This window comes from Dromaius novaehollandiae, chromosome 3 (assembly GCF_036370855.1).
Source record: "Dromaius novaehollandiae isolate bDroNov1 chromosome 3, bDroNov1.hap1, whole genome shotgun sequence".
NCBI lineage: Eukaryota > Metazoa > Chordata > Aves > Casuariiformes > Dromaiidae > Dromaius > Dromaius novaehollandiae.
In genome coordinates, this window is record NC_088100.1 from 123,635,826 (window position 1) to 123,659,731 (window position 23,906).

The following is a 23,906-nucleotide window of genomic DNA, read 5'->3' on the forward strand; positions in this document are numbered from 1 at the left end:
TTTTTCTTAAAAGTTTCCACTACCATAGCTCCCTTCACTGGTGAATGGAAGGAGAGAATGATGTGCAGTGCTTTTTTCTACTTTGCATTTTGCTATACTGAACCAGGTGGGATTTACTGATCTGTGTGTCATTCCCAAATTGTACTACTCTAAATATATTTTTTTAAACTCTGTGACTTCTGTTTCTATAGAAGATTTGATCTTTTCTGTTTAGTACTCCGATCGGGTTCTCTGAGTGAGGAAGATCATGTTACCCACTACAGTTACTGGCTTAAATATCTTTGTGGATAAGGTGCATACTTACATTGCTGTATTGTACACAGATACAAGATGAGATGAAATGGTCTATCAGAGATGTCACTATCTTCAGTATGGGAGAATTGGCCTAGTTGGTAAGAGACCATATCCAGGAAAAAAAAAACAGTTGGAATAAATAAATTGAATAGAAGTAAGGGGATGGGGAAATTTTACAGTATAAAACTGGGAGGAAATTGTCTAGCACTCATTAAAATTACTGGACTTTCCTCCTAAAGCACCAGTCCTAAAGGTTAAAGTGAAAATACACAGCATTTTTAACCAGAGACGTAGCAATGTTTTCAGGCATTTTAAACAAGTGATACCTGAGGAAATTAACTGCTAAGTATCAGGTGATATTCTGATTTATGTCCCCAACCTTTTTCCATTCATTTCTCAATAGGGAGAGCCTACATTGAATGCAAACTCTGTTCTTACTAGAGGGGGGATTTAAATACCCTCTGTTGTTCATAAAATCTCATGTAATTTTTTTTTTTTTTTTAAGACCAAGACTAATAAAAATGTTAAGTTCGAGGGAGGATGGGGGAAGAAACTTAGGTGGCTTGGTTTCTAGCAAGTTCTTCAAGATAGTGGCCGATGTTATGTTTGGAGCAGAGACGTGATTGGAAGGTGAAATACAGAGAAATGCAAGGTCTCTTGAGGGGGACAAATTAGTTTTATTGTACTTAAAAGAGAATGAGAATATTGCAACTTTGGCTGGAAGTTCCATGTCTCCTATCCTTAGAAAAGGCTGTTGTCTGTGATGACAGAGGAGTAATGAAGATAGACCTAAATGAGGCCAAATTTGCCTTTCTAGTTAAAATCCATGAGGAGAAAGAAAGGTTTTTATCAAAATGAAAATAGTTGCTTAAAAATCCCAGGGATCAGAAAGTAGGATCCTTCTGAGAAATTTCTCATAGAATTCGTAAAAGCCCTTTGTCAAATTTTTTTCTTGCATATTAAAAAAATCTATGAGGTGATAGACTTCTTAGCCAAAATACATCTACACTAAAAGGAAAAATTATTACGTAGAGGAATTTGTCAACTTCAAGGAATGAAGAAAGATAATAACGATTGATCTGATCTGAACATCCTTTCACTTTTAAAATGCTCAGCTTTGGGGTGGGAATGAATAAGGGTGCAGATAAAACTTTGCCTGTAGGTATTCTAGAATATAGACATTTTTCACTCAGCCAGTTGTCTTGGTGATTCAGATAACCAGACTCCTGTAAAACTTCTAAAAAAATCACAGTCTTTGGCCAATATAGTAGGATGCTGGGTCATTTTTAAGAGTGCGATTTGATCATGCTCTGTAATTCAGGTACACTGGATCAGCTCTTGTTTTATGTGGTTAAACATGGCTAAGAGGTGAACCTTGAAGGACATGAGAAATAGCCTGATATCTTTGAAATGGAACTCTGTTCCTGAACCAGATGCTGAACTTTGGGACCTTTTGATGAATTTTGAGCCTTCCATTTGTGGCAGCTGAGCTTCTTAGGGAAAAGACCTCAGCTGGTCCTGAAATAAGAGTGCTGTTGTTCAGAAGCGTGGCTTGCTGTCTCATCAAAGAAAAACTTTTGTTAGTTAAGGTGGAGGAAGATGCTCCAACTGTTCTCATAAAAAGAAGGCATCTGATTCCTCTGTAATTACAACTGGATAAGCTATAAATAGAGTGAATAATAGATGTTGACTCACTACATCACAAAGGGTGAATTAGGATATTGCAATTTAAGGATTTCAGTTCAGGAAAGGAACTGTATGTCCATCTGCCATGCATCTGCCAATTGTTTCAATTGGCCAGCCAGGCCAATGCAACCAGGTAGCATTAGGTCATGCTACTGAAATTTCTCGGAATAGTAGAATTAAAACACTTGTTCTCTGCTTGAAGCTGCAGGGCTAATAGTTGTTTTGATGCTAATGCCAAAATGAAGATTAGAACAAGTAATTGTTGTGCAGCAGGGTATCCTATGAGTCTGGTATTTGAAGATTTGAGGATCTGTTCAGTGGATGCCAGATTTTTACGCCTGAATTTATAGCTGGTGGTATGGATGGAGAGGAAACCTTGATGAGCCTTTAGTATTTGTCAAAATAATTAAGAATTTATAATTGAAATCTTGAACCTCCCTAGCTTTTGTGGATTGTAAAATGACTAGACTACTTTTTTGCTTTTGTCTGATAGCTGAACATACACTCTAGTAGAGGTGCTGAATTGTTTGTAGGACATTCTACCTTTCAGGAGAATCACAGCAGAGGGCCCCTGGGGATGGATACCAAAGCTAGATGCATTGACAACCAAAGCTAGATGCATTGACAGTTTTTAAGTCAAGCTTCTTACATGCCAAGGAAGGTAGGCTGGAGTCAGCATCTTTGGACACTGGAGTAGTTCCTCTGTAATTTAGAAAGAATTGTGCTTGTGTCATCTAGTTGTCTGTGCAGCTCAAATAATGAATTTTCCATTCCATTCTCTTACATGGGATGCTAGGAAAAGAAGTGTGTCAGTGCCTAGAAGCACTAATCAGTTACAATCACTTACACTTACATTAGAATCACTAATCATTTAAAAGTGGTTTTTCTAGCCTGGCTACCATCTTCTTCACTAGCAGATGAGGAGACCTTTCCCATTCTACTCATTTCTTGGCAGCCATATTAGAACAAAGTTTATTAAGAAGAGTCTGTCAGACTTGCCTGACTTGTCTAGTTTCCTGCTATAGACATAGGTTGGTACCTCTGGTATGAAATATAGAGGAAAAAATTACAGGAAAAGAAAATGTTTTTAGTCTGATTCTTTAGGCAATTCACTTCTTGCTTCCCTCTGCTCTTCTTATAGATTTCAGATTTCTTTGGTATGTATGGCTTTGAAGTACAGTGAAAAACATTCCTTCTCTTCCTATAAAAACTCTTCCCAAGTCCATTCGTGTTTGTGTATAGCCTTACAGCCAAGCACTTTATTCCATTGCACTCTTATGTCTTATTTCTGATAAGCATCTATCCATCTTTCATACTGATAAATAAGATCTTTTGCTAATATGGCATTCATTAGAGTAGATGTCATTCTGAAACCAGCTTCTCTTTTAAAAGAAGGGTCTCCCTTCATGTATTACCAATCTCTAACATCAAATCCATGTGTTTTGTTTCAAGAAGAGAAGACTCTAACTTGAGTCTCTAGGCACAGAGACTCCATTTGGCTTTCTCTCAGTATGACATGGGGCTCATGTGAATGTGTGGTATGAATTTGGGAATGACTAATTTGTGTGCTGGGGGAGTGACTGGTGTGTGTTTGGGAGCTTGTTAAGTGCTGTATGTGTGATCAGTTGAGGCTGTGTAACTGTTGTGTGTGTGAGAGAGAGAGCATACACTGTGGTTGGATAAGTAGCTGATTTGCTTCCGTTTTAATTAAAGCTTTTGCACTTAATTTTCTAACATTAGCACTTGTTCATAATTCAATGCACCTGATGGGAAAATACAGAGAAAGCAAAGAGAGGAGGTGATAAAGGATGTGGGAAGGCAATAAGAATGGAGGAAATAAGAGCTAAGGATCAGAGGACTAGGGGGGCCATCATTCCAGAGGTTGAACCTCTTTCTCAGTGCTCTTTCCAGCAAAAAGGCAACAATGAATGGTAGAAGTTTAGAATGAGCAAGGCTAAGCACTTGACTTAGGAAACTCAAATTCAACAGAAAGCCTACCTTTTTAAAACATACCCCTTATTTTTCACATCACCTATTTGTTGTCACTATTCACAATTCTACACTGTGCTATAGATGGCAGTGTCGCCATGTAGTTGCTGTAGAACAAGAGGTACAAATACTGGTTAATTTCCAAAAATACATCTTAGAATCAAATATTATAAAAGACTTTCTTATGTATGAAAATGCATAGCAACCAATGTTTGTAATTTATGAATGCCTTTGATATATGGTGAAAACATTATATGATTTTACCATATTTTAGTTCAAAGGTAGAGGCTAGAAGATCGTTATGTGTAATAATGCCCCACTGCAGAACACTACAAAATACTACAGAACAACTGTAAGAGATGATGCTTGCCATGGGTAACGCATGAGAACTGCCTTCCTGTAAAAGTGGCAAATCACTTGCAGCCCAGAGTAGTGTGTTCTGCTGTGCTCTCTGTTACTCAGTGAGTAGAGGTGAGGATAAGATGTATGGAACTGTGTCTCTGTGCACCACCTCTCTTTCTAGGTGGGTCTAGTCTTGCTCATGTCTGTACATTTAGAATGAGAAACAGGATGTGTTCTATTAATGTAAGCATAAAGTTTTTAAATTTATTTATCTCATCTTGGTAAATTATACTTTGAATTAATTTTTTGGGGGGGGGGGGCGATTCATATTTTTTCCAGCTTCCCATGCACCTTACAAGTGGGATTATTGGCCACATGATGATGTTCGAGCTGAATGTAGGTTTGTGGGTCTAACTAATCTCGGAGCAACTTGTTACTTGGCATCCACTATTCAGCAACTGTATATGATTCCAGAGGCCAGGCAAGCAATCTTTACTGCAAAGGTATGGTTTTGGGACTTACACTCCTTGTGTGGATTTTGATAGAAGTTTAAATTTAGAATCAGTGTAAAGGCTGATAAAGTATAGACTTACTTTTAAGATTTACTTCTTCCTATAGTATATTTCTTCAGGATTGTTTGTTTGCTTTTTGTTTGATTGGATTCATTTGCTGATGTCTAAAGTGAAGAGATATTTTTGTAAATATACTTGTAATGCAATATGTTTTTAAGGTGAAATTCTAATAAAGCATATTCTCAAATTCAGGTTTATGTTGCTATCAACTACATTGCTTCAAGTTTGTTTTTATGTGTATTGTGTTGTTCCTAACTCCAAGTTTGTCATCTTGTTAGAAAAAAATGTTATTCTTGAATGTTTGTAAAGTCCCTAAGCATATCTCTTGTGCTATCAGAAATATTGCAAATTCTATAAATTATTATACACTGTGTAACTTTCAGAAATATGATGTTATTAGTTCTAGCTATTTATTTTAACAGAGAAAGCTTCATTTTGGTCCCTGACATGAACAGGGCATATATAATGTTTGAAACACCCTAATGGACAGTGTCCTCATCATTTTTTATTATCATTACATTGTTAGTTGCCACTTAACTTCATCTAGAATTAAACATTTATAAATAAAAGAAAAAATAAAATTAAAAAAGGAAGCTGCTGATCTGTACATGAATACATTTCTAATACTTACCAAAAGTTCTTAGCTGGAATAAATTTTTAGAAAATAGTTGCTTGCTGACATAGGTTTAGTGTTAATGTGCCAAAATATGAGCAGTAGTGATATATATATAAGTGTAAAATAGTGTACTGTGTGTTCATGTGCACAATCATTTTTCTTAATTGTCCATAATAAAGTTGTTTTTTTATTATTTAAAAAGATGATTGTTTCATCTTTTTAAACACTGTTTTTGGAGAGTAATAAGCAAAAAGATAAAGTCTTCTTTTATGAATTTCTTTTAGTATTCAGAAGATATGAAACACAAGACCACTCTACTAGAACTCCAGAAAATGTTTACATACTTAATGGTAGGTGTGAAAGAGGATATTTTATAAATTACGATATTTTCCCTAAAAAAAAAAAAAAGAGAAAAATGGAGCTACCATTCTATGTGTGAATTCTTGGCAGTTTGTCTGTTGTGCCTAAGTTTTAAATGAGGGTCTTAACTGAAATAGTTTTTACCCGCTTTAAAGCTGTTCAGCAAATCATTAAGGAAATATTGGCATAATTTATGATACTGCACAGGTTTTCATGAAGAAGCAATGTATATCTTAATCTAAAATAGAGTTTAATATTGGACACCAGGTATAATTAATAGGCCCAAGCTCTCAAACATTAGTGACTGTCTACTATGTTCTTAAAAAATGGTTGTGAAGTGAATGAATGGGAATATCAAGCTCAGGTTCCACAGTTTGAGAATGCTTCATCTGTTGAAATCCTTTTCCCCAGCATACTAATGTTCAGGTGAGCATAGTGTGTTTGCTGTTGTGCCAAGAGCTAAGGGAGTTAAGTTATGAGCGAGTCGTAAGTATGAAAATCAAGCCTGCTCTTCAGTTACAGTTGTGGTGTAGCTGGACATCAGAGCTGTGCCTGTAGGCATGCACTGTCTGCTTGAGCCGTAATTCCCTGGGTGGTCCAGGAGCTCCCTGGCCAGGCATCTCCATAGGTAGTGGAGTGGCTTGAGACAGTGAACCAACGTGGAAGTAGGCGATTCTCTCATACCTTCACAATTAAGTATTTGAATGATTGCTACAGGAGCCCTCCAGGAGGGAATTTTGGGCAGTTTGAGAATTCCCTGTGCCGTGGCTAGTACAGTTCGTAAATTGAGGTTTGTAAATTGTCAGTAGAAACCGTTCCTGCATAAATGATAATACAGGACAGTCTTCTGTATGGCGCTAAAGATACATAAGCAATGCTTTGTATGTAGTTAAGGTGTTTCAATAGTGGTGAATTACGCATATGCTGGGGTGGTCATGTAGAACCATGGCCAGCTGGATTATAGAAACTGAGCAGAACAGTGGTTCAGGGAGTCTGTCCAGATCCAAATGAAGACACCACTGCAAGGATCCCTGCTACACAGACTCCTGTCACTGCCAAACAGTGACTGATTGTCCTGTTAGGGAGTTTTGTATCCCTGTCTGAGCATGACCCTATGCCAAGATCCCAATAAATTATTTTTTCTCTGACATGGATGTCTGTGCAACATCGTTGTCATTCATGTTGTTGTAGAGGGTTGAACTTGATTCTTAGTTTAGTCATGGAACAGTTTGGGGAAGTTGCCTTCTCTCTTGTTTGCCCTAGTTTCCCTCTGTGTAAAATAAAATATGTTATTTTTGTTCATTGCATTTTCCTTGCTCCAGTGTTTGAAAGAGTAATCTGTTAAAATAAATCATTAAAAACAACTAATAATTTTGAAATTCTCACAGCCTGAGTAATAAATATGAAGCAGTACATAGGTGTTTACTATTGTTAAGAGTGAAACACTGCCTGAAATAGTGAAAGTATTTTTAATAAGGTATAGAAAACTAAAAAGAAGACTGAGGATAGCTGAGTAATTTTTGTTCTTTGCAATAGCTTTTGCAAAAGAAATTCATTAGTGCTTTGAAGACAAAAAGAGAAAAGGAATATAGGCATCTAGTGCCTGCCGTGAATCACAGAAAAAAATAAATCTAGGTATTTGTATAGGTGTAAAATACTTTAAGAACATAAAATCATATAAAGATTTACTGTTATTAAAAACTTGAAGAAAAACTTTGTCCCAAACTAGATAATATTTACAGGAAGCACTGTCTTGCCACACATCCTTAAAAGAAAGAAGTACGTATATAGCATATCATAACAGTTTTATCATAAAAAACTGTTATCATAAACCTTTTATCATAACACCTTCAGGTCACTTTCATCATTTAGGATGACAAATTCTGCTGTAAATAAATTCTGCATTCTCTGTGTGTACAGTATTGAAATTGGGTGATATATTCTTCAGAATTACTTTATATGAAAATCGTTTTCTCTGATTGAACACATGCAGTGGAGAACTAGGTGATGTAGTTTTATCCCATAGAGAAGTCTGAATGAGAATTAAGCAGTTCTCGAGATCAAAGTCAGTAATGTCTAGAAATGCATAAATACAGTCTAATGTTCATCATACTATATTTTATGACAGAACAGGTATGCAAAAAGTGAATGTGTCACATCTTTGGCAAAATACTTTTATTTTAATAATGATTCTCTTGTGATCAGTTCGGTGAAAACTGCTTTCCATTTTATCATAAACATTCAAACACCAAACTTTGTCACCTAATAGGCATATTATTACATACTGTATATAATTGCATATATTGTATATGAAATAGGTGCATTTTTGAATACAATTTTGTAATGTATGTTCAGTATATCTGCATAACTTAAAAATAGAAGGATTTTGTGTTGATTTGTTTTGCTTGTTTTTTTGCCTAAAGGAAAGTGAATGTAAGGCTTACAATCCAAGGCCTTTCTGTAAAACCTATACCATGGATAAGCAGCCACTCAACACTGGAGAGCAGAAGGATATGACTGAATTCTTCACTGACCTAATAACAAAAATAGAAGAAATGTCTCCCGAACTGGTGAGTTATTAAAGGGGAACAAAAGGAAGCTTGAAAAGTTACGGATTTGCTCAGCTTTTCTTGACAGAATTTATTAATTCATTCACAGAAAAATACAGTGAAAAGTTTGTTTGGAGGTGTTATTACAAACAATGTTGTTTCTTTGGTAAGTGTTTTTTTCCTATCCATATCTTTTCAATTTTTTTTTTAACTTACAATATAGTTATTTCATTGCTTTTCTTTTTCATTGCTGTGATTTAGGACTGTGAGCATGTTAGTCAGACTGCTGAAGAGTTCTATACAGTAAGATGCCAGGTGGCAGATATGAAGAATATTTATGTAAGTAATGCAAGGCTGTGATGTGTAACATAGATCACAGTTGTAAATAAATGCAGTTGAGTGTAAGAGACTTGTCCGTTATTGAATATGTTGATGCTTTTTGTATCCATACTCTAATCTTGGTATATTTCTAGGTTGCTATTACTGGTTGATATTACTAGGTAATCTGGTCAAGTTGTTTCATCTTTTCAATGCAACATGCGATCAGCTAGTGCCATTTGACATTGATTTACAGTATTTCACTAAAGATTGTGTTACAGTCAGTACTTACTATGTACTCATTTCTTGGTTTTGAAAAAGCCATGGTCACGTTTTAAATGAGAGATTTGTAAATATCAAAAGATTTTATATGCACACATGAACTATTGCTTATTAAGTTAATTTAGAATGTACATCAGGATTATTTCAGGTTGATTTTTTTTCAAACAATTATTAATCCACATGCTATGGATTTGGGTCTAGAGCACTAATTGTTTGGAATAGCTTGGAATATAGAGTACTGCTTTTCTGAATTGATTCCTTAATTTTGTACCTTGGTTCTAGGAACCAGTCCTTCTATTATAACATCAAACCAATCTTGCAGTACAAGTGTATGTTCTTCTTGCAAACTTTTTGGTGACTTTGACCAACTTTATTTCGTAATTCATGGAAGTGTTGTTGATTAAACTTATTAAAAGTTCAAGAGAGGGTCCTGTAAAGTAGTAAAGCAGAGCAAGCACAAGATATAAATAGCCAATATAAAGACAAGCTCCTTTTTTATAGGAATCTCTTGATGAAGTAACCATTAAAGACACCTTGGAAGGTGACAACATGTATACGTGTTCTCATTGTGGAAAGAAAGTGCGGGCTGAAAAAAGGTATGATTAAGAAGAAATTAACATTCCTAATGTTTCTTATTAGTAAATTACTGAGTTTACTGTTGAATTAGAGCAGTCCTTGAGATGAAACAGGATCATGCCTTCATTCAGACAAAGGCCTTTGAGGATGCAATCCTTATGCAGATGATCATATAAAAAGATAAATTTCCAAAAGGAAGAATGCAGGACATTTTAGAAAAAGATAACCTATTCAAGTGTTCAAGACCTGTTTTATGTAAATTAGAAGAAATTTGTAGAAATTAGTACCTTTTGAAATTTGTTATTTATTTGTTATCTGTTTTTAAAAAATGAAATTCTTTTGGTGTCTGTTCAGTATTTGTATTATTCATTATATAAGGTAATTGCCTAGGTTTCATATCTAATCCCAAATTTCTCCTTCTAAATTTGGTAATTTTTAAAATCTTTCCATACTTCAAAATGTCTATTAATACACAGAAAGATAAAATGACCAATTTTGCATTAGCTTTTTATTGCAATAAACATTGCATTTCATCTGATGAACATTTTCATCTTTTTAAGATGAAAAACCTCACAGTTGTTTTTTGTAGGTATTATAAATGACATGGCTGTAAGAGTACACCATTTGAAAATCATTAATGTGCAGTTTATGAGATTTAACACAAGATATGTTCTGCGTTGAAATTTGTCATTCCCCAAACAGTAACTCCTACTGATGGGTGTTGCATTGTTGAATTCCCTCAGTGCTCATTTTACTATGTCTGTTTAGTAAACTGTCATTCATGCCCGACCAGTAAATTTGATGTCCGTTCCAAGGCAAGATGGAATTGTCTAAATGGAATTGTTCAATAGGCTAAATTTGACTTTTGTGCTGTCATACTGCCCTACTCCAAGGCACTGTGATTGCTGAATTCTACATTTTAGGTGACTTTGTAACTGATTTCCAGTTTTATGCTTAAAATAAATGGCTTGAAAATCTTTGTGAAAATATCATTTAAGCAACTAAGGTTTCTTACATCTTTATTATTTTTAATCTTTCAGGGCATGTTTTAAGAAACTACCTCGTATCTTAAGCTTCAACACAATGAGATATACATTTAATATGGTAACCATGATGAAGGAGAAAGTCAATACACATTTTTCATTCCCTTTACGTTTGGATATGACACCTTACACCGAAGATTTCCTCATGGGAAAAAATGACAGAAAAGAAGGTATGCCTCATAAAATGAATTCAACATTTTTTGTCTCTTTCGTGTTTCTGGCATCTGTATATGTTACCTGCAAACAATTAGTGTTTTTTTTAAGCAAATAAAATCAAACAAAGTTTTAATCAGTCTGTATTTCCAAAGAAGTTATGCATTTTATTTAATATGAGAAAATTGACCAATTATTTTTGAATTATGCCTAAAACTGTTTACAAAATATGAGAGAAATTGCAAGTAGTTACATACAGTTAATTATTGGTCACTTTGGTTTTATAGAGTAATACTTGAACTTCAGAAAATGGCTGACCAACTGCCATAAGAAATTAGACTTGCTAATTTGGAATAACTTAGTTATTAGTTCTAACCTCTTCAGTAGTGATGCCTTGCAAAAAACTGCAAATGTTTCACAAGAGTAGAGACTATGCTGCTTCTGTTGGGTGTGGATTTTCTGGCTGTCTTCATTGTGCAGTGCTGAAAAGAAAAGGAAATTTTTAAGTGTAACTACAGGAAATGTGTGTGTAAGACACACCAGTGTTGAAGTTCAGATATTTAGGAAATAACTCGCTAAATATTCTGTTAAATTATTTAAGGTTTTAAGGAAGATGGTGAATATTTGAAAGAAACAGAGAGTTACGAGTATGATTTGATAGGCGTGACAGTTCATACAGGGACAGCAGACGGTGGACATTACTACAGTTTTATCAGAGATATAGTCAATCCCCATGCTTACAAAAACAACAAATGGTGAGTTATACAAAGCAAAATTCTGTCATTTCTTATGTTTAAGTAAATAAAAATTGATGACTTTGTCAGACCCAGTCATATAGGAGATATACGCTGTAGGTCTCTTTCAAGAGCCCAAGGTGTTGGAGTTTGATGGGTGTAAGTATATTAACTTCTTAGTGTACATGATTGTGTGCTGCCGCTGTAATACTTGTGGAGCACCCTGCACCCCGGGGCAGCAGGTGAATGCCATGCTAGTGTTACGTTATAGCCAATGCTTGTTTCCTGACACAAATATTGATGACTGTATCATAAATACTTCAGTGTATATAAACGGTAAGATTTAATATTGTCCTTCATCATGAAAGTTGGTTGTTACCTTTGAAGAGGGTGCAGCTACATTTATGATTTTGAAATTGAGTTTTTTTCATTTTGTCAGGTTTCAGTGAACCAAATTTTTTTCTCTATAAACTCACTGAATTCTATGTGGAGGAAATGCTGTTACAATACTTAGGTTATTAAAATCTGTTTTTACTGTGCTTTTTATATATCAAATATATTGTTTTCACATTTTATTTTTAAGTTTATCTAGCTAGTGATTTTTTCCTATTGGTCAGTTCCACCCAGACGCAATTTACAGTGATATGTTGGAATATTTGACTTTTTTTATTTGTAATACTTGTTTCTAAGGATTAAAAAAGTGGGGATAGGTGCCTTCCTAGGCATATGTGATCAGCAGAGACCTATTGATAGAAACATGACCAAATGCTATGCAGTATTTTCTTCCTTTCTAAAAAGAATTATAATATTTTCTTGCCTATGACATCTGACTTTAATTTGGGAAGTTCTGTATATGTTGGGTATATCATGGTGATGAAGATGGAAAAAATAGTTGGAAGAGGGAGTCCTTGGGAAGGGATCAGAGACAGGCATGGAAAAGGGGAAGTTCTTGCAAGGTGACACAGAGCAAGGAACAGAGCGCCAACCATTTCTGGAAGTCGCATCTCAGTGTCTCAGCTGAGACACTGAAAAAAGAGACAAGATTTCCTCTCTTCCTCTTCTCTATCCTAGCTGGCTGGAGCATTTTTGAAACAGTTCCCACTGGCCATCCAATCTGTGCCCCAAAGGCAGTGCAGAAAGTATGCCATCTTTCTCTGAGCCCTGCTGTTATGTGAAATGGTTCTCTTCTCTTTAATTTTGGTTTCCACTTCACTCAAATTGAAGAGAGACAGGCAAATCTCCTTGGCTACATGAGAACTCTGTCTCCACCAGAGTCAGGGTAGAGAAATGGGAAAAATAATGTGTCTCTTGATTAAAAAAAGATATCTGTTGAAATCTCGACTTCCTGTGATCTTATCGAAAGTCACTTTTGGGATCACTTTTTAGTTTGCCAATGTTTGAAACAAGATTTTAGTAATTAATAGGAATACTTAATCTGAAGAATCCTCTTACGTGTTTGTTATGCTTTTACCTGCCCTGAGCCCTGTAGGGCAGTTGTTTCAAAAGCTTACTCTCTTACAGGTATCTTTTCAATGATGCTGAAGTAAAACCATTTGATTCTGCCCAGCTTGCTTCTGAATGTTTTGGTGGAGAAATGACTGTAAGTTAAGGCTTTTATTTTTCTCATGTTCAGCTATTGTAATCTTTGCTCTGAAGACCCTCTCATGAAGGGTTTCATAGTGTTCATCTTTGGTCTACCACCTGTTGTGAATGTATGTGAAATGGTTAGAAGAGTTAGCTGAGTTGTATTGTATTTTAGACATTTTTGTTATGTAGGTGATGCTTAATCTTATGTTCCTGTAGATCAGCTGTTCTCCCACTGTTGGTCTTCTCAAGTGATCTTTTGGGGGATGAAAGACTTTGCAGAGTGAGACTGTTTCAGCAGATGATGCAATCTCTGTTTTTTCTTCACTTTCCCTAAGACCATGCTTTGGACAGAGGTTAAACTGATAAAGGAGAATGATCTTAATTCCTCCTGTACTAACTACCATATTAATTTAATTTGTGGATATTGATCCAAGTATTTTTTATGTGGTTTTAAAAAGCAGATGTCAAAAGTACAGCATAGATATTACTAATGAATCAAAATAAATCAGTGAAGTCTTCATAGAAGACAGTTTAGGTATTTCTTTTACTCCTCACTTTTACTCCTCATTCACTTACTTACAAGAAGTGAGGATGCTGCTGCTTCAGCAAAAATTCAGGAGCAGGAGCTTCAGGAAGCCGGAGAAGGAGCCATTCTCTTCGGTGGCCTTGTTGCTCAGACTGTTGACTGAAGGAATAATTATTTCAGGTCTATACCTTTTTCTGAAGAACAGGGCTTTTTGATCTTTGTCTATACCTTATGCCAGTAATTCCTAGATTCTGGTCTGAGAACCTCTTGTGGTCAGATCCATGTTAACTGGTGACAACTAAATGATGTCAGTTCTGTGTGCAGCTATGCTGTTGTTCAGCAGGGCAGTACTTTGAGCTCTGATGTCAGTCAGTAATTTTCAAGCTTGTAGATCCACAAGCTTTGAGAGTTTTGCTTGTTCTTTTAAAGTAAAAAGATAAAATTTCTTAAGTTGGTGAGATGTTTGAGTTCGGACGTGCAAGATTTCTTAATCAGCTTTATCTTTTGGGTCAGCTCAGTGTCTTTTGCCATCAGTGTGAACATTTTTACGCAGTGTTAATATAAACAACTGTAAAATATCTCTCAAACGTTCTCAGGGTATGCCTGAGCTGATCATTTTTTAAAATGATGTAAGTATATATCATTTTATAAAACACATTATTAATAATGCAGTATCTTATTAAAACAGTTGTGCGAGTAAGTGATAAAGATAATATGCTGAAATAAAACAAAAACAGTTGTTTGGCAAATGGGTAAAATATCGTTAGGTTCCAAAAAAAGAGGAGGTATCTATGTGATGAGACAAGGAGTTGGATGAGAAATAAGGTCTAAATATAGCATAACAGTTTTGAAAAATTGGAGGGGGCCATTGTAGAAGATAGAAGGACAGAAGATTGTTTGTAATGCTTTAAGCAAGAAATAAATTGTCAGTAGCCTCTTGTAAATGCCATGAAGTGGTCCACTTGCACATTTACCTCATATTATCAATAACCAGACTATTAAAAAAAAAGTTTTAAAATCATTAAAAAGTCATTAATGCTTTTATTTTCTTCTTGACAGACAAAAACATATGATTCTGTGACTGATAAATTTATGGATTTCTCCTTTGAAAAGGTATTTTTCTCCAAACACTTGTTATATGGACATATTTCTACTTTCATGATTTATCCCTCAAAGCAAAAATTATACAGATTTTTTTTTCTTAAAGACACACAGTGCTTACATGCTGTTTTATAAGCGGATGGAACCAGAGGAGGAAAATGGCAAAGACTACAAATTTGATGTTTCATCAGAATTGCTGGAGGTACAAGTTGATTTGTTTTAACACCAATTTAAAAATACAATAAGAAATCCTAAATAAATCAGTGGAATCTGAATAAACACAGGAAAACAATTATAATTTTAAAGAATAGGATGATAATCCTTTGATTTAGCTACTTTTCTTAGGTGAATGTTGTTTAATAGAGTATCAGCCTTTATTTTGTTAAAATAATGATTATTTCAATATCAATTGCTTTTAACTGCTTGAAACAAACTTCATTGTAAAAATTAGCTGAAACTTACAATACCTTCCAAAAGAGACAAGTGTATTTTTAAGATTGTTGCTAAAAATTAGGGGGAAAGATCAAGATCAGAGGATACAAAATATCTTACCGAACACTGGCAGTGTCACTGGGAGAGAGGTTAGTTAAGAGGTGAGATACTGTAACTCTGGAAAATAGCATCCTTTAGACTATGCTTTTGTTGTGAGGGAGTGCAGCTGTATCTCCGAGTTAACAGTAAGACCAGAATTCAGAAAATAATGGTGATTGCTTCAGGTCAGTAACTGAGGCGCTTGAAATAACCCCAGTTTGAAGACAGATAATGCTCTTCAATCAGTAGAACATGGGCATGTGTATTAAACAGAGGAGGGGGGGGAAGAGAGAGAGAGAATAACATTTCTGTACTGCTTGTAAGTTCATTGTAAGAGGACCAGTTTAAATTTTGAGAAATGCTGTTTATTTCACTTTGGTTCAGCTTTCTTAATTATAGAAATTGTTTCCAGCAAAAACATGTACTGTTCATGGTCTTCAATATTCAAGTCATTTAAATAGCACTGTGGTGGAGAGTGGATAAAAATATCTTCATGGATGTAGAGAAACAAGGTCGTAATTTTACGGCAATTCTTACTTTAAGTGGTTAGTTTCTCAATTGTTAGGTCTAGGTGAAACCTAGCCAACCTGTCTGGAAAGCATTTTGTAGCTCTCATTGTTCTGGTCTGTGGCTTTTCGATAGGAAATAAATTAAGATGATTTCCATTGCTTATAAATTTGAGACATGTTTTCTCATTCTGTCCTGTAATTTTTAATTCAAACATCTGAATCATTCTGCTTCATATTTTGGAAAAAAAGTGAGAGCACTGCTTTCTTGTGAGTACTTATCAGTGTTTTTTTAACAGCTGTAATATTACAGGAAATATTCTGATTAACCACCACCCTTTTCTCAGTTTCAGTTACTTGGCAGCTTACTGCTTTGAGGGGGACATAACAAGAGAGTAGTTCCAACTGTTTCGTTGCACTTTTCCAAGTAGATTATGAAATTCTCGGGGAAAACAAGATAAAACCACAACTACTTGTGCTTATGATAGGGAGCAAGAGTCAGGAAAGCATCCCTTCCTCCACGTAGTCCTGGAGAGAGTAGCCCAGGTGTTAGGGAAAGGGGGGTAGGCAAAACAAAACTAGCAACAGCTACTTCTCTCTGCTCTCCTCTGTGTTGAGGGCTGCTCTAACTTATGACACCTGGCTGTTTATATAAAGGTGCTACTTAGGCTATGCATGGTCTGAGGAACTGCAAAAGAGAGAGCACTGGAGCACAGAGTATGTTGGTAGGGACCTCCCTGTACTAGATATATCCTCCAAATGGGATTTGCGAGTGGTTCTTCTCCCTTTTTATCAACCGAAAGGCCAGTTTCTCTGCTCCTTCTGGCCAAAAGTATTGCTTTATCGAATCTGTCAAATGTTTGGCTCTTAAGTTAAAAGGGCTGCTCATTCTTAGCCAGCAAATCAGATTGTACCTTTCTCAGTTTTTGAAAATGAAAGTTTTGAAACTTTCAAATCATTTTTAAGTGAAAAATACTACAAACAGATTTGGTCAAAAACGTGATTTCAGAAAGAGGAGTAGAGGGACCTGGCATGAAATTCTGTTCTGGATGATGATGGAAAATCAAATCTTACTCTTCAAGAACTTATCAAAAGCTCACAGAAGCCATCAAACTTTGGGTCAGAACTTTAACCTTTAGCTATACTAAGCCACGCTGTCTGAAAGTCTAATTGATTTGAAGTAGAGATTAGGGGTGCTCGGAAGGTTTTTTTAAGCTATTATACTGTTGCAGACATTGAAGTATGGTCTTGACCTCACATTTCTTTTAAAGATGTTGGACCAATTCTGAAAACTTCAGCCTAAAAATGAGAGTAGTTAAGATGCAAAAATGAGATTACAGAAAAAGGAAAAGATACTGAGGTCTTGTTCTGAAGTTGTATGGCAGGCAAGCTAGCATCTGCTGTAATAAGAGTAAACCAAGTTTGAATCAATGCTTTCAAATAAAGAGAATAATTTTCCTAAGAGAAAATACTTTCTTTGCCATGGCAAATGTTTAAATATTCTTAAAATCATGCTTATGTAGTGAAATAAACCACTTTCTTGTATCTGATGTTAGCATTTTTTCTTCAGTGGATATGGCATGATAACATGCAATTTCTTCAAGACAAGAACATTTTTGAGCATACGTATTTTGGGTAAGTTTTTCAATAAAAATGTGATTTTTAAGATGTCTTTTCTTTATGCAGATTTTCATTATTTATTTTAATTAACAAGTAAAATTATTGACTCTAGGTTTATGTGGCAGCTGTGTAGTAGCATCCCAAGCACACTACCAGATCCAAAAGCAGTATCCCTGATGACAGCAAAGGTAAACACTTCAAAAGTGTATAATGCTTATTTTAAATGGAAGCTGTTTATATTTTAACTCAGGCATTTTATAATTAATGGTGCAATTTTTTTTTTCAGTTAAGCACTTCCTTTGTACTAGAGACATTTATCCATTCAAAGGAAAAGGTATTCTACTTACTTGTAAATTCTCATTAAGTAGCTGCATGAATATAGTAAAAGTAAATGTCTGTACTTATTCATTAAAGAAATATGGTTTTGAGATGTAATAAGTACAGTAGATGATATGAAATTAAAATGGCATTTTAATAAATTTATAGTAAACACTGCATAATGGAAAAAATGTGGGTTTCAGTTTTAGCATACTTTGTCTCAGCAAAACATCAGGAACAACAAATCTTGTGTTCTTTTTGTTTGAAAATTCTTGGATGATTCAGAGATGAGAACTGTAATTTTAACAAGCACTTGTTAAAATTAGTCTTAGATTGTTTATCATTGAGCAACAGTTATGCCCATTAATTTTTAAGTTTTAAATATTAGCATAAATAAAGAGAAAGTTTTATTACATCTGAACTGTCTTTATTTTCAGTTAGATTTTGCTTCCTTCTTGTCTGGCATAATACTACTTAATCTAGATCCATCCAGGGTTAGTAAGAATATGATTGCAATTACAGCTGGACAAAACTGCATGGATAACAACTACACATTATATACGACTTGCATTAGTTTCAAAGCACATACTGCTATTTTTGTGTAGATGCAACTCATTACTAGTTTGTAAAACATTTAGTGGTCATTTAGTGGTTTTTAACTATGTTTGTTCTTAACATTCAGTAATTTAACTGACCACTTAGAAATGTTTAAGGATTAGGTTTTAATTTATTATTTTAAGGTACAGCTTTTTCTCTATTTCTTTTACAGCCCACAATGCTTCAGTGGATTGAACTGTTAACAAAACAATTTAATAACAGTCAGGCAGCTTGTGAAGTAAGTGACTTAGGAACTCAACGAAGTACAAATCAACTTCCTATATATTATTTTACTTCTCTAGAGGCTCATATCCCTGGAATATTCTGGGATGTGAGCTTCTGTGTTTGGCATATTTGTGCACTATGAGGTGAAATTCATCCTCTCTGACCATTGCAGGTGCTGGGGAATAAGTTGACTCTTATTTTCAGAAACCTGTGGTGAGGCCACAGGCCAAAATCATTTTGTAACTGGAATAAAAGACTAGTTGTGTCACATCCTCTTTATATGATTGTTTATTTCATTTTGATTTGTGTTATGTTACAGAGCGATTTAAATGAGATCATACAAAAGAAATAGACAAATTCATGTTGAAGGAATAGAATGGAAGGGAATGGAGGAGAGAACAGTGAGATAAAAGGCCGTGGTGCAATGAAGGGACTTGGAAAAGTGGATAGTGCCAGAGTTAGTTAAAAACAAATTCATACAGTCTTGCTAGTGAAGCTGAGGATCTCGAACCCAATGTGTATAAAAACTGAAAGCTTCTAGAAGAAAGAGAAAAAATGGAGTAATGGTTTTATATAAAAACCTTCAGGAAGCTGCTTGAAAGGAATCAGGGAAAAAGTGGAGAGAGAATGCGAAACTGGGGGCAAAGAATTCACTGTGGTGTTGGTGAGAACACAGTTTTTAGATATTGAAGAGACAATTGTGGTGGACTTTCTGTGATAACTTGAATGTACAAGGACTCCTATTACATACTGTATCCTGCGGTATACGTTATTCCATACAAATGAATTCGATTCATTGTTCATTTATAGATTCTAGGTTGTTAAATCATTATGTAATGTTTAGTGATTGGGTGACACAGTTTCACTGATATGGGGTAGTCTTAAGGTGCTTAAAACAAGTAAAGACATTTAAAATAGAGAAGAACACTAAGGTATAATTAAAAGGAATAGCAACTTGGATTATTTATTTTCAACTGTCTGTCGTTCCTTGTGAATAAAACAAAATTCTGGGAACGAGATGACTCATCTGAATTATTTGCTGAGTCTAACTTTGTATGAATCATTCTCTGTTATTGTTACACATTTTCTCTTTTGGGAGATAGTAGGGCTTTTCCACATTTAAGATCAGAAGGGATCTAATTCAGGAACTACGTTCTTCTTTAGGCCTATCCCTACTCTGCAAGATTCTTCAGTTTATGCTTCATTGTGAGCATCATTTTGAATTCTGTTGACATCATTCTTCAGGATAAGCATGTCCTTCCAGATAAATGAATAATGACATGCAGAATACAGGGATAAGAAGATACTGAATGTAAATTTATATTAATGTTTATTGCTATTGATCTTTATTCCTTCTCATGCACCAAGGACATTTAGATTCCCATTGAATTAATATTTGCTTTCTCCTTAATAACTGCAATATCTCTTTAAACTTTAATACCATGCAAAACGAAAGTTAGACTAGAAAGTATTTTCATGCTGGTTGATTTGGAATAAATCTAACAAAGTGTATACCTTCTGCAGTGGTTTTTGGACCGTATGGCTGATGATGATTGGTGGCCAATGCAGATTCTAATAAAATGTCCCAATCAGATTGTGAGACAGGTAAGAAAAAAAAAAACATTATTATATAGATCAGGTGACTACTTCACCCATGAACAGATATGGCTAATTATTATGACACATATAATGAATCTGAATTTTTTTATTAATACCTTTGTCTTATTCTTTTCCATTCTTGCTCATGATTGAGAGAATATATTTGGCTATGGGGTCATTACTATTCAAAATGAAATCTGTATTAGTATAGTGCTGTGGATGTACAATTAGGGTCACAAAATGTCTTTTTCTGCAACTCCCACATGATTCCACAGATGTGAAGATCCTATGTAAAAAAAAAATTTTTTCTGAATTGGCTCAACAATAGTGTGTCAAGAAAATGTGTCATATTTGGAAAAAAAATATAATAAATTACATTTGGTACTCCTAGTGAAAGCTTCTATTCTAAATTTCCCTTCTGCCTTTGTTTTTCAGGGGTAGATTTAATTTTATAACATTGGCTTATTATGCCGTAAAGTTACATTAATACTTTTTTCTGGAAATGTTATAAAAATGAAAAAACTATATTAGTAGCATTTGAATATTCACAGTTATCAGTGAGATATGAATATTATTAATAGTTTCAATTATACGTATAGTTTTTTTTGCAAGTGTTTAGGTAAAAACTTATTATCAGCAATTACTTCCTCTTACCTGAACCTCCATTTAAGTTAAGTCATCTGATTATTATAGTAATATTTCCACAGAAAGACATACATAGTTTCTGCATGCACCACCTCATTAAATGAATTTATTTCATGGGAAAACGCTATGCTAGTTCTTAGATAAAGCTCTAATCCTTAATGAATGCTTTATAAATGAATGTTTTTTCATTTATAAGTGAAAAAACTCAAAGAATCTCCTTAAAATTTTCACAAAAGTCCCGCTTATAGACAGAGGCAAAATAGAAAAGTGTTTGCCAAAAATATGTAAACATTTCAGAAAATGGGGATAGAAGAAAAAATAACTTTTATGGCCAGCAGTCTTAAGGACATGTTTCAGTGCTATACAGTGCATGCTAATATGGAAAGCTGGTTCTAGGCTCCCTCCATAAGAACTGTTTATGAAAACCAGGTTTGACTTTTCCTTTAAAATTTGATATGTCAATACACTTATAATCCAAGTGTGGTCATCTCAGTCTCAGCTTTAATTTTGAATCACATAGAGCTGGAAATAGTGTTTGGAGAGAGTGAATATTCTTTGTTGCAAAAACATGTATTGTCATCTATTTAAAAAAAGAACATACAGAATTTATTTACTTATGCATTTGCAGATGTTCCAGCGTTTGTGTATTCACGTGATACAGCGATTGAGGCCAGTGCATGCACATCTTTATCTCCAGCCAGGAATGGAAGACTGGTAAAATCATAGCACCTGAATATTTCTTTCTATTTCATGAGTTCCAGCAGCTGCTTTTGTTTATTGAATTATTCGAAATGACCTTGTAAAAACAAAACTGTACTGTTTAAATAGTTCTTAATTATTCTACACTAAATACTCTAATTCATTTAAAAATAGTATTGTGACTGGAGAAGTCAGTTTGTATAGATACATTAATTGAAGTGGTTGTTCCCTTAGGCTAGATTTTCCACATGGCCTTTCTTTTCAGTGTCAATAACCAGCTGCAGAGGTAAACATGGCTACTTATACGTGACAGTGTGATTGTAAGTTGAATCCAGAGATACACAGGAGTCCATTTTAATTTTTAAATCCAGTAGGAGAGGTTGGAGGTTAGAATCCAGTCTTGTGCCATGTAATTAAATCACAGTTTTAGTAACAAAGTAGAAAAAAGTATCAGATTCTGTTTTTTTCTGCTAATTATCAAGAAAACTGTTGCTTTATCTCCAGTTATAAAATATTTGTTGTTGATACTGATGTAATCAGAGGCAGGAAAAAAGTGCTTTTTTTTCCCTAGTGTGTGATGGGTTACACTTGTAATCCTTTTCCCAATTAAAAATGGCAGGGTTTGTGATAACTATAATGCCATAACAAAATTCAGGACATGAAGATGCAGTTTTCATAACAAAAAGTAGATTTTAGTTTTCTCTGGAAGCCTTATTTTAAAATACTGTGCCACTTATTTTGTTCAGTGTTGCTATCCAACTTTTAGTGGATGAATAAGGTTGGACACGTATGTTTTCCGTCTTGTCAGGATCCTTTCTCTGTGTTTAGGAGACTGCCTTTCCCTAGTGCCACAACATAGCCAGACATAACAGCATTCTTTCTTGAAACTCAGGAAATTTGACATGCAAATCAAGGAGATGATATAAGTGGGAGATCCCATAGACCAATTATTTTAAGAGTTTTTTTCTGATTAGAATCTTGGTTCAAAATACTAGTTTTAATAACCATTCAGAATTTTGAGTGACGGATGCTACTTTAATTTAAGCAATGTTGTTATCTAGTTGGCATAAGAGAAAGTGTCAGAGGTCTGAGTGTTATAGTAGGACAGAGTGGAAAACTGCTGTGTTTTTTTCTGAAAATTTGTTTGGACTGGTTCAGGATCATTTTATGTTCTGTCTGTCATGTGAAGTATCTAAACTGGGTTATGTTTTCAGTTCGGATGACATGGACGGTCCCGTGGAAGACATTGGCAGTCGCTCTTGTGTAACTCGCTTTGTGAAGACTCTCTTGTCAATTATGGAGCATGGTGTTAAGCCTCACAGTAAACATCTCACAGAATACTTTGCCTTTCTTTACGAATTTGCCAAAATGGGAGAAGAGGAAGTGAGTATAGCCTTGAAATTTTACAAATTGTGTGTATGTATACATGTACGTATTTTCCAAGTAATTCAATATCTACATATTTCAGAGCCAGTTCTTGCTTTCACTGCAAGCCATATCAACAATGGTGCATTTCTATATGGGAACTAAAGGACCTGAAAATGTAAGTTTGAGTATCTTTCACAATGAGAACTAGTCTTTCGTATTTTACTTACATGATCATTGACACTTTGTCTGTTGAACTGTTTTTCAGCTGTTAAATTGCTTCACTCTCATATAATTTGATGCTGAATTGACTATGCTATAAAGCACAGTTTTCTATTTAGTAAAAGATAGATATTAGGCAGAAGCCGTTTAATTTGCTCTTATGATGCTCTTAGTGATATCATTTGGATTGTTTACTTCTTTTGTACAACTTAGGCTTCTAAATTTACTTGCAATTTTTTTTATTAAACAGATCACCAGGTCAGGCTGTATAGTGATCTCAGTTCAGCTTTTGCATTTGGAAATACAATTTAGCTTGTGCAAAATGAATGTTTGAATATGAAAATGAATTAATTAGATATTTACCTGATTTGCGTCAGGCAAGTTTATTAAGGTGTTTCGAATAAAACAAGATTACAGAATATATGCAACATCTACAGGCTTTTTGAAATTAAGGTACAAAATGTCCACATGGGAGTTATCCTTTATTCCCTTCAGCCACAGGTTGAAGTACTTTCTGAGGAGGAAGGCGAGGAAGAGGAGGAAGAGGAAGATATACTTTCTTTAGCAGAAGAAAAATACAGGCCTGCTGCACTTGAAAAGATGATTGCCCTGATTGCTCTTCTAGTTGAACAGTCTCGCTCAGAAAGGCAAGAGATTCTGAAAAATTAAAAACCAAAAGCAAATTCTAATCTAAGTTAGTTTGTCATGAAATTACGGGTTTTTCTGGGTTTTGCTTTTTAGTTTTTTTAACAAGTATAAATGAGCTTGTATGTGGGTAAGCTGTATTATTGATGATTTTAAAGTAAATATTCTGTCATTGTTGACCAAATAAACGATTCGAGCTAAATCCT

The 23,906-nt window shown here is 34.7% G+C and overlaps 1 protein-coding gene across 6 annotated transcripts in view; it reads left to right on the forward strand.

Annotated features, from left to right (window-relative positions):
• Positions 1-23,906, forward strand: part of USP34 (ubiquitin specific peptidase 34) — a 153,164-nt gene that overhangs the window by 106,215 nt on the left and 23,043 nt on the right. For all 6 annotated transcript variants that reach the window (XM_026094587.2, XM_064510027.1, XM_026094585.2 and 3 more), the window contains 20 exons: positions 4,651-4,814; positions 5,784-5,849; positions 8,283-8,429; positions 8,518-8,574; positions 8,670-8,747; positions 9,510-9,604; positions 10,625-10,797; positions 11,382-11,535; positions 13,036-13,114; positions 14,687-14,740; positions 14,835-14,930; positions 17,336-17,400; positions 17,498-17,573; positions 17,672-17,719; positions 18,473-18,538; positions 20,050-20,130; positions 21,398-21,483; positions 22,683-22,851; positions 22,937-23,011; positions 23,551-23,702. In XM_026094587.2, coding sequence (XP_025950372.2) covers positions 4,651-4,814; positions 5,784-5,849; positions 8,283-8,429; positions 8,518-8,574; positions 8,670-8,747; positions 9,510-9,604; positions 10,625-10,797; positions 11,382-11,535; positions 13,036-13,114; positions 14,687-14,740; positions 14,835-14,930; positions 17,336-17,400; positions 17,498-17,573; positions 17,672-17,719; positions 18,473-18,538; positions 20,050-20,130; positions 21,398-21,483; positions 22,683-22,851; positions 22,937-23,011; positions 23,551-23,702 — 1,981 coding nt within the window. The remainder of the gene's footprint in view (positions 1-4,650; positions 4,815-5,783; positions 5,850-8,282; positions 8,430-8,517; positions 8,575-8,669; positions 8,748-9,509; positions 9,605-10,624; positions 10,798-11,381; positions 11,536-13,035; positions 13,115-14,686; positions 14,741-14,834; positions 14,931-17,335; positions 17,401-17,497; positions 17,574-17,671; positions 17,720-18,472; positions 18,539-20,049; positions 20,131-21,397; positions 21,484-22,682; positions 22,852-22,936; positions 23,012-23,550; positions 23,703-23,906) is intronic.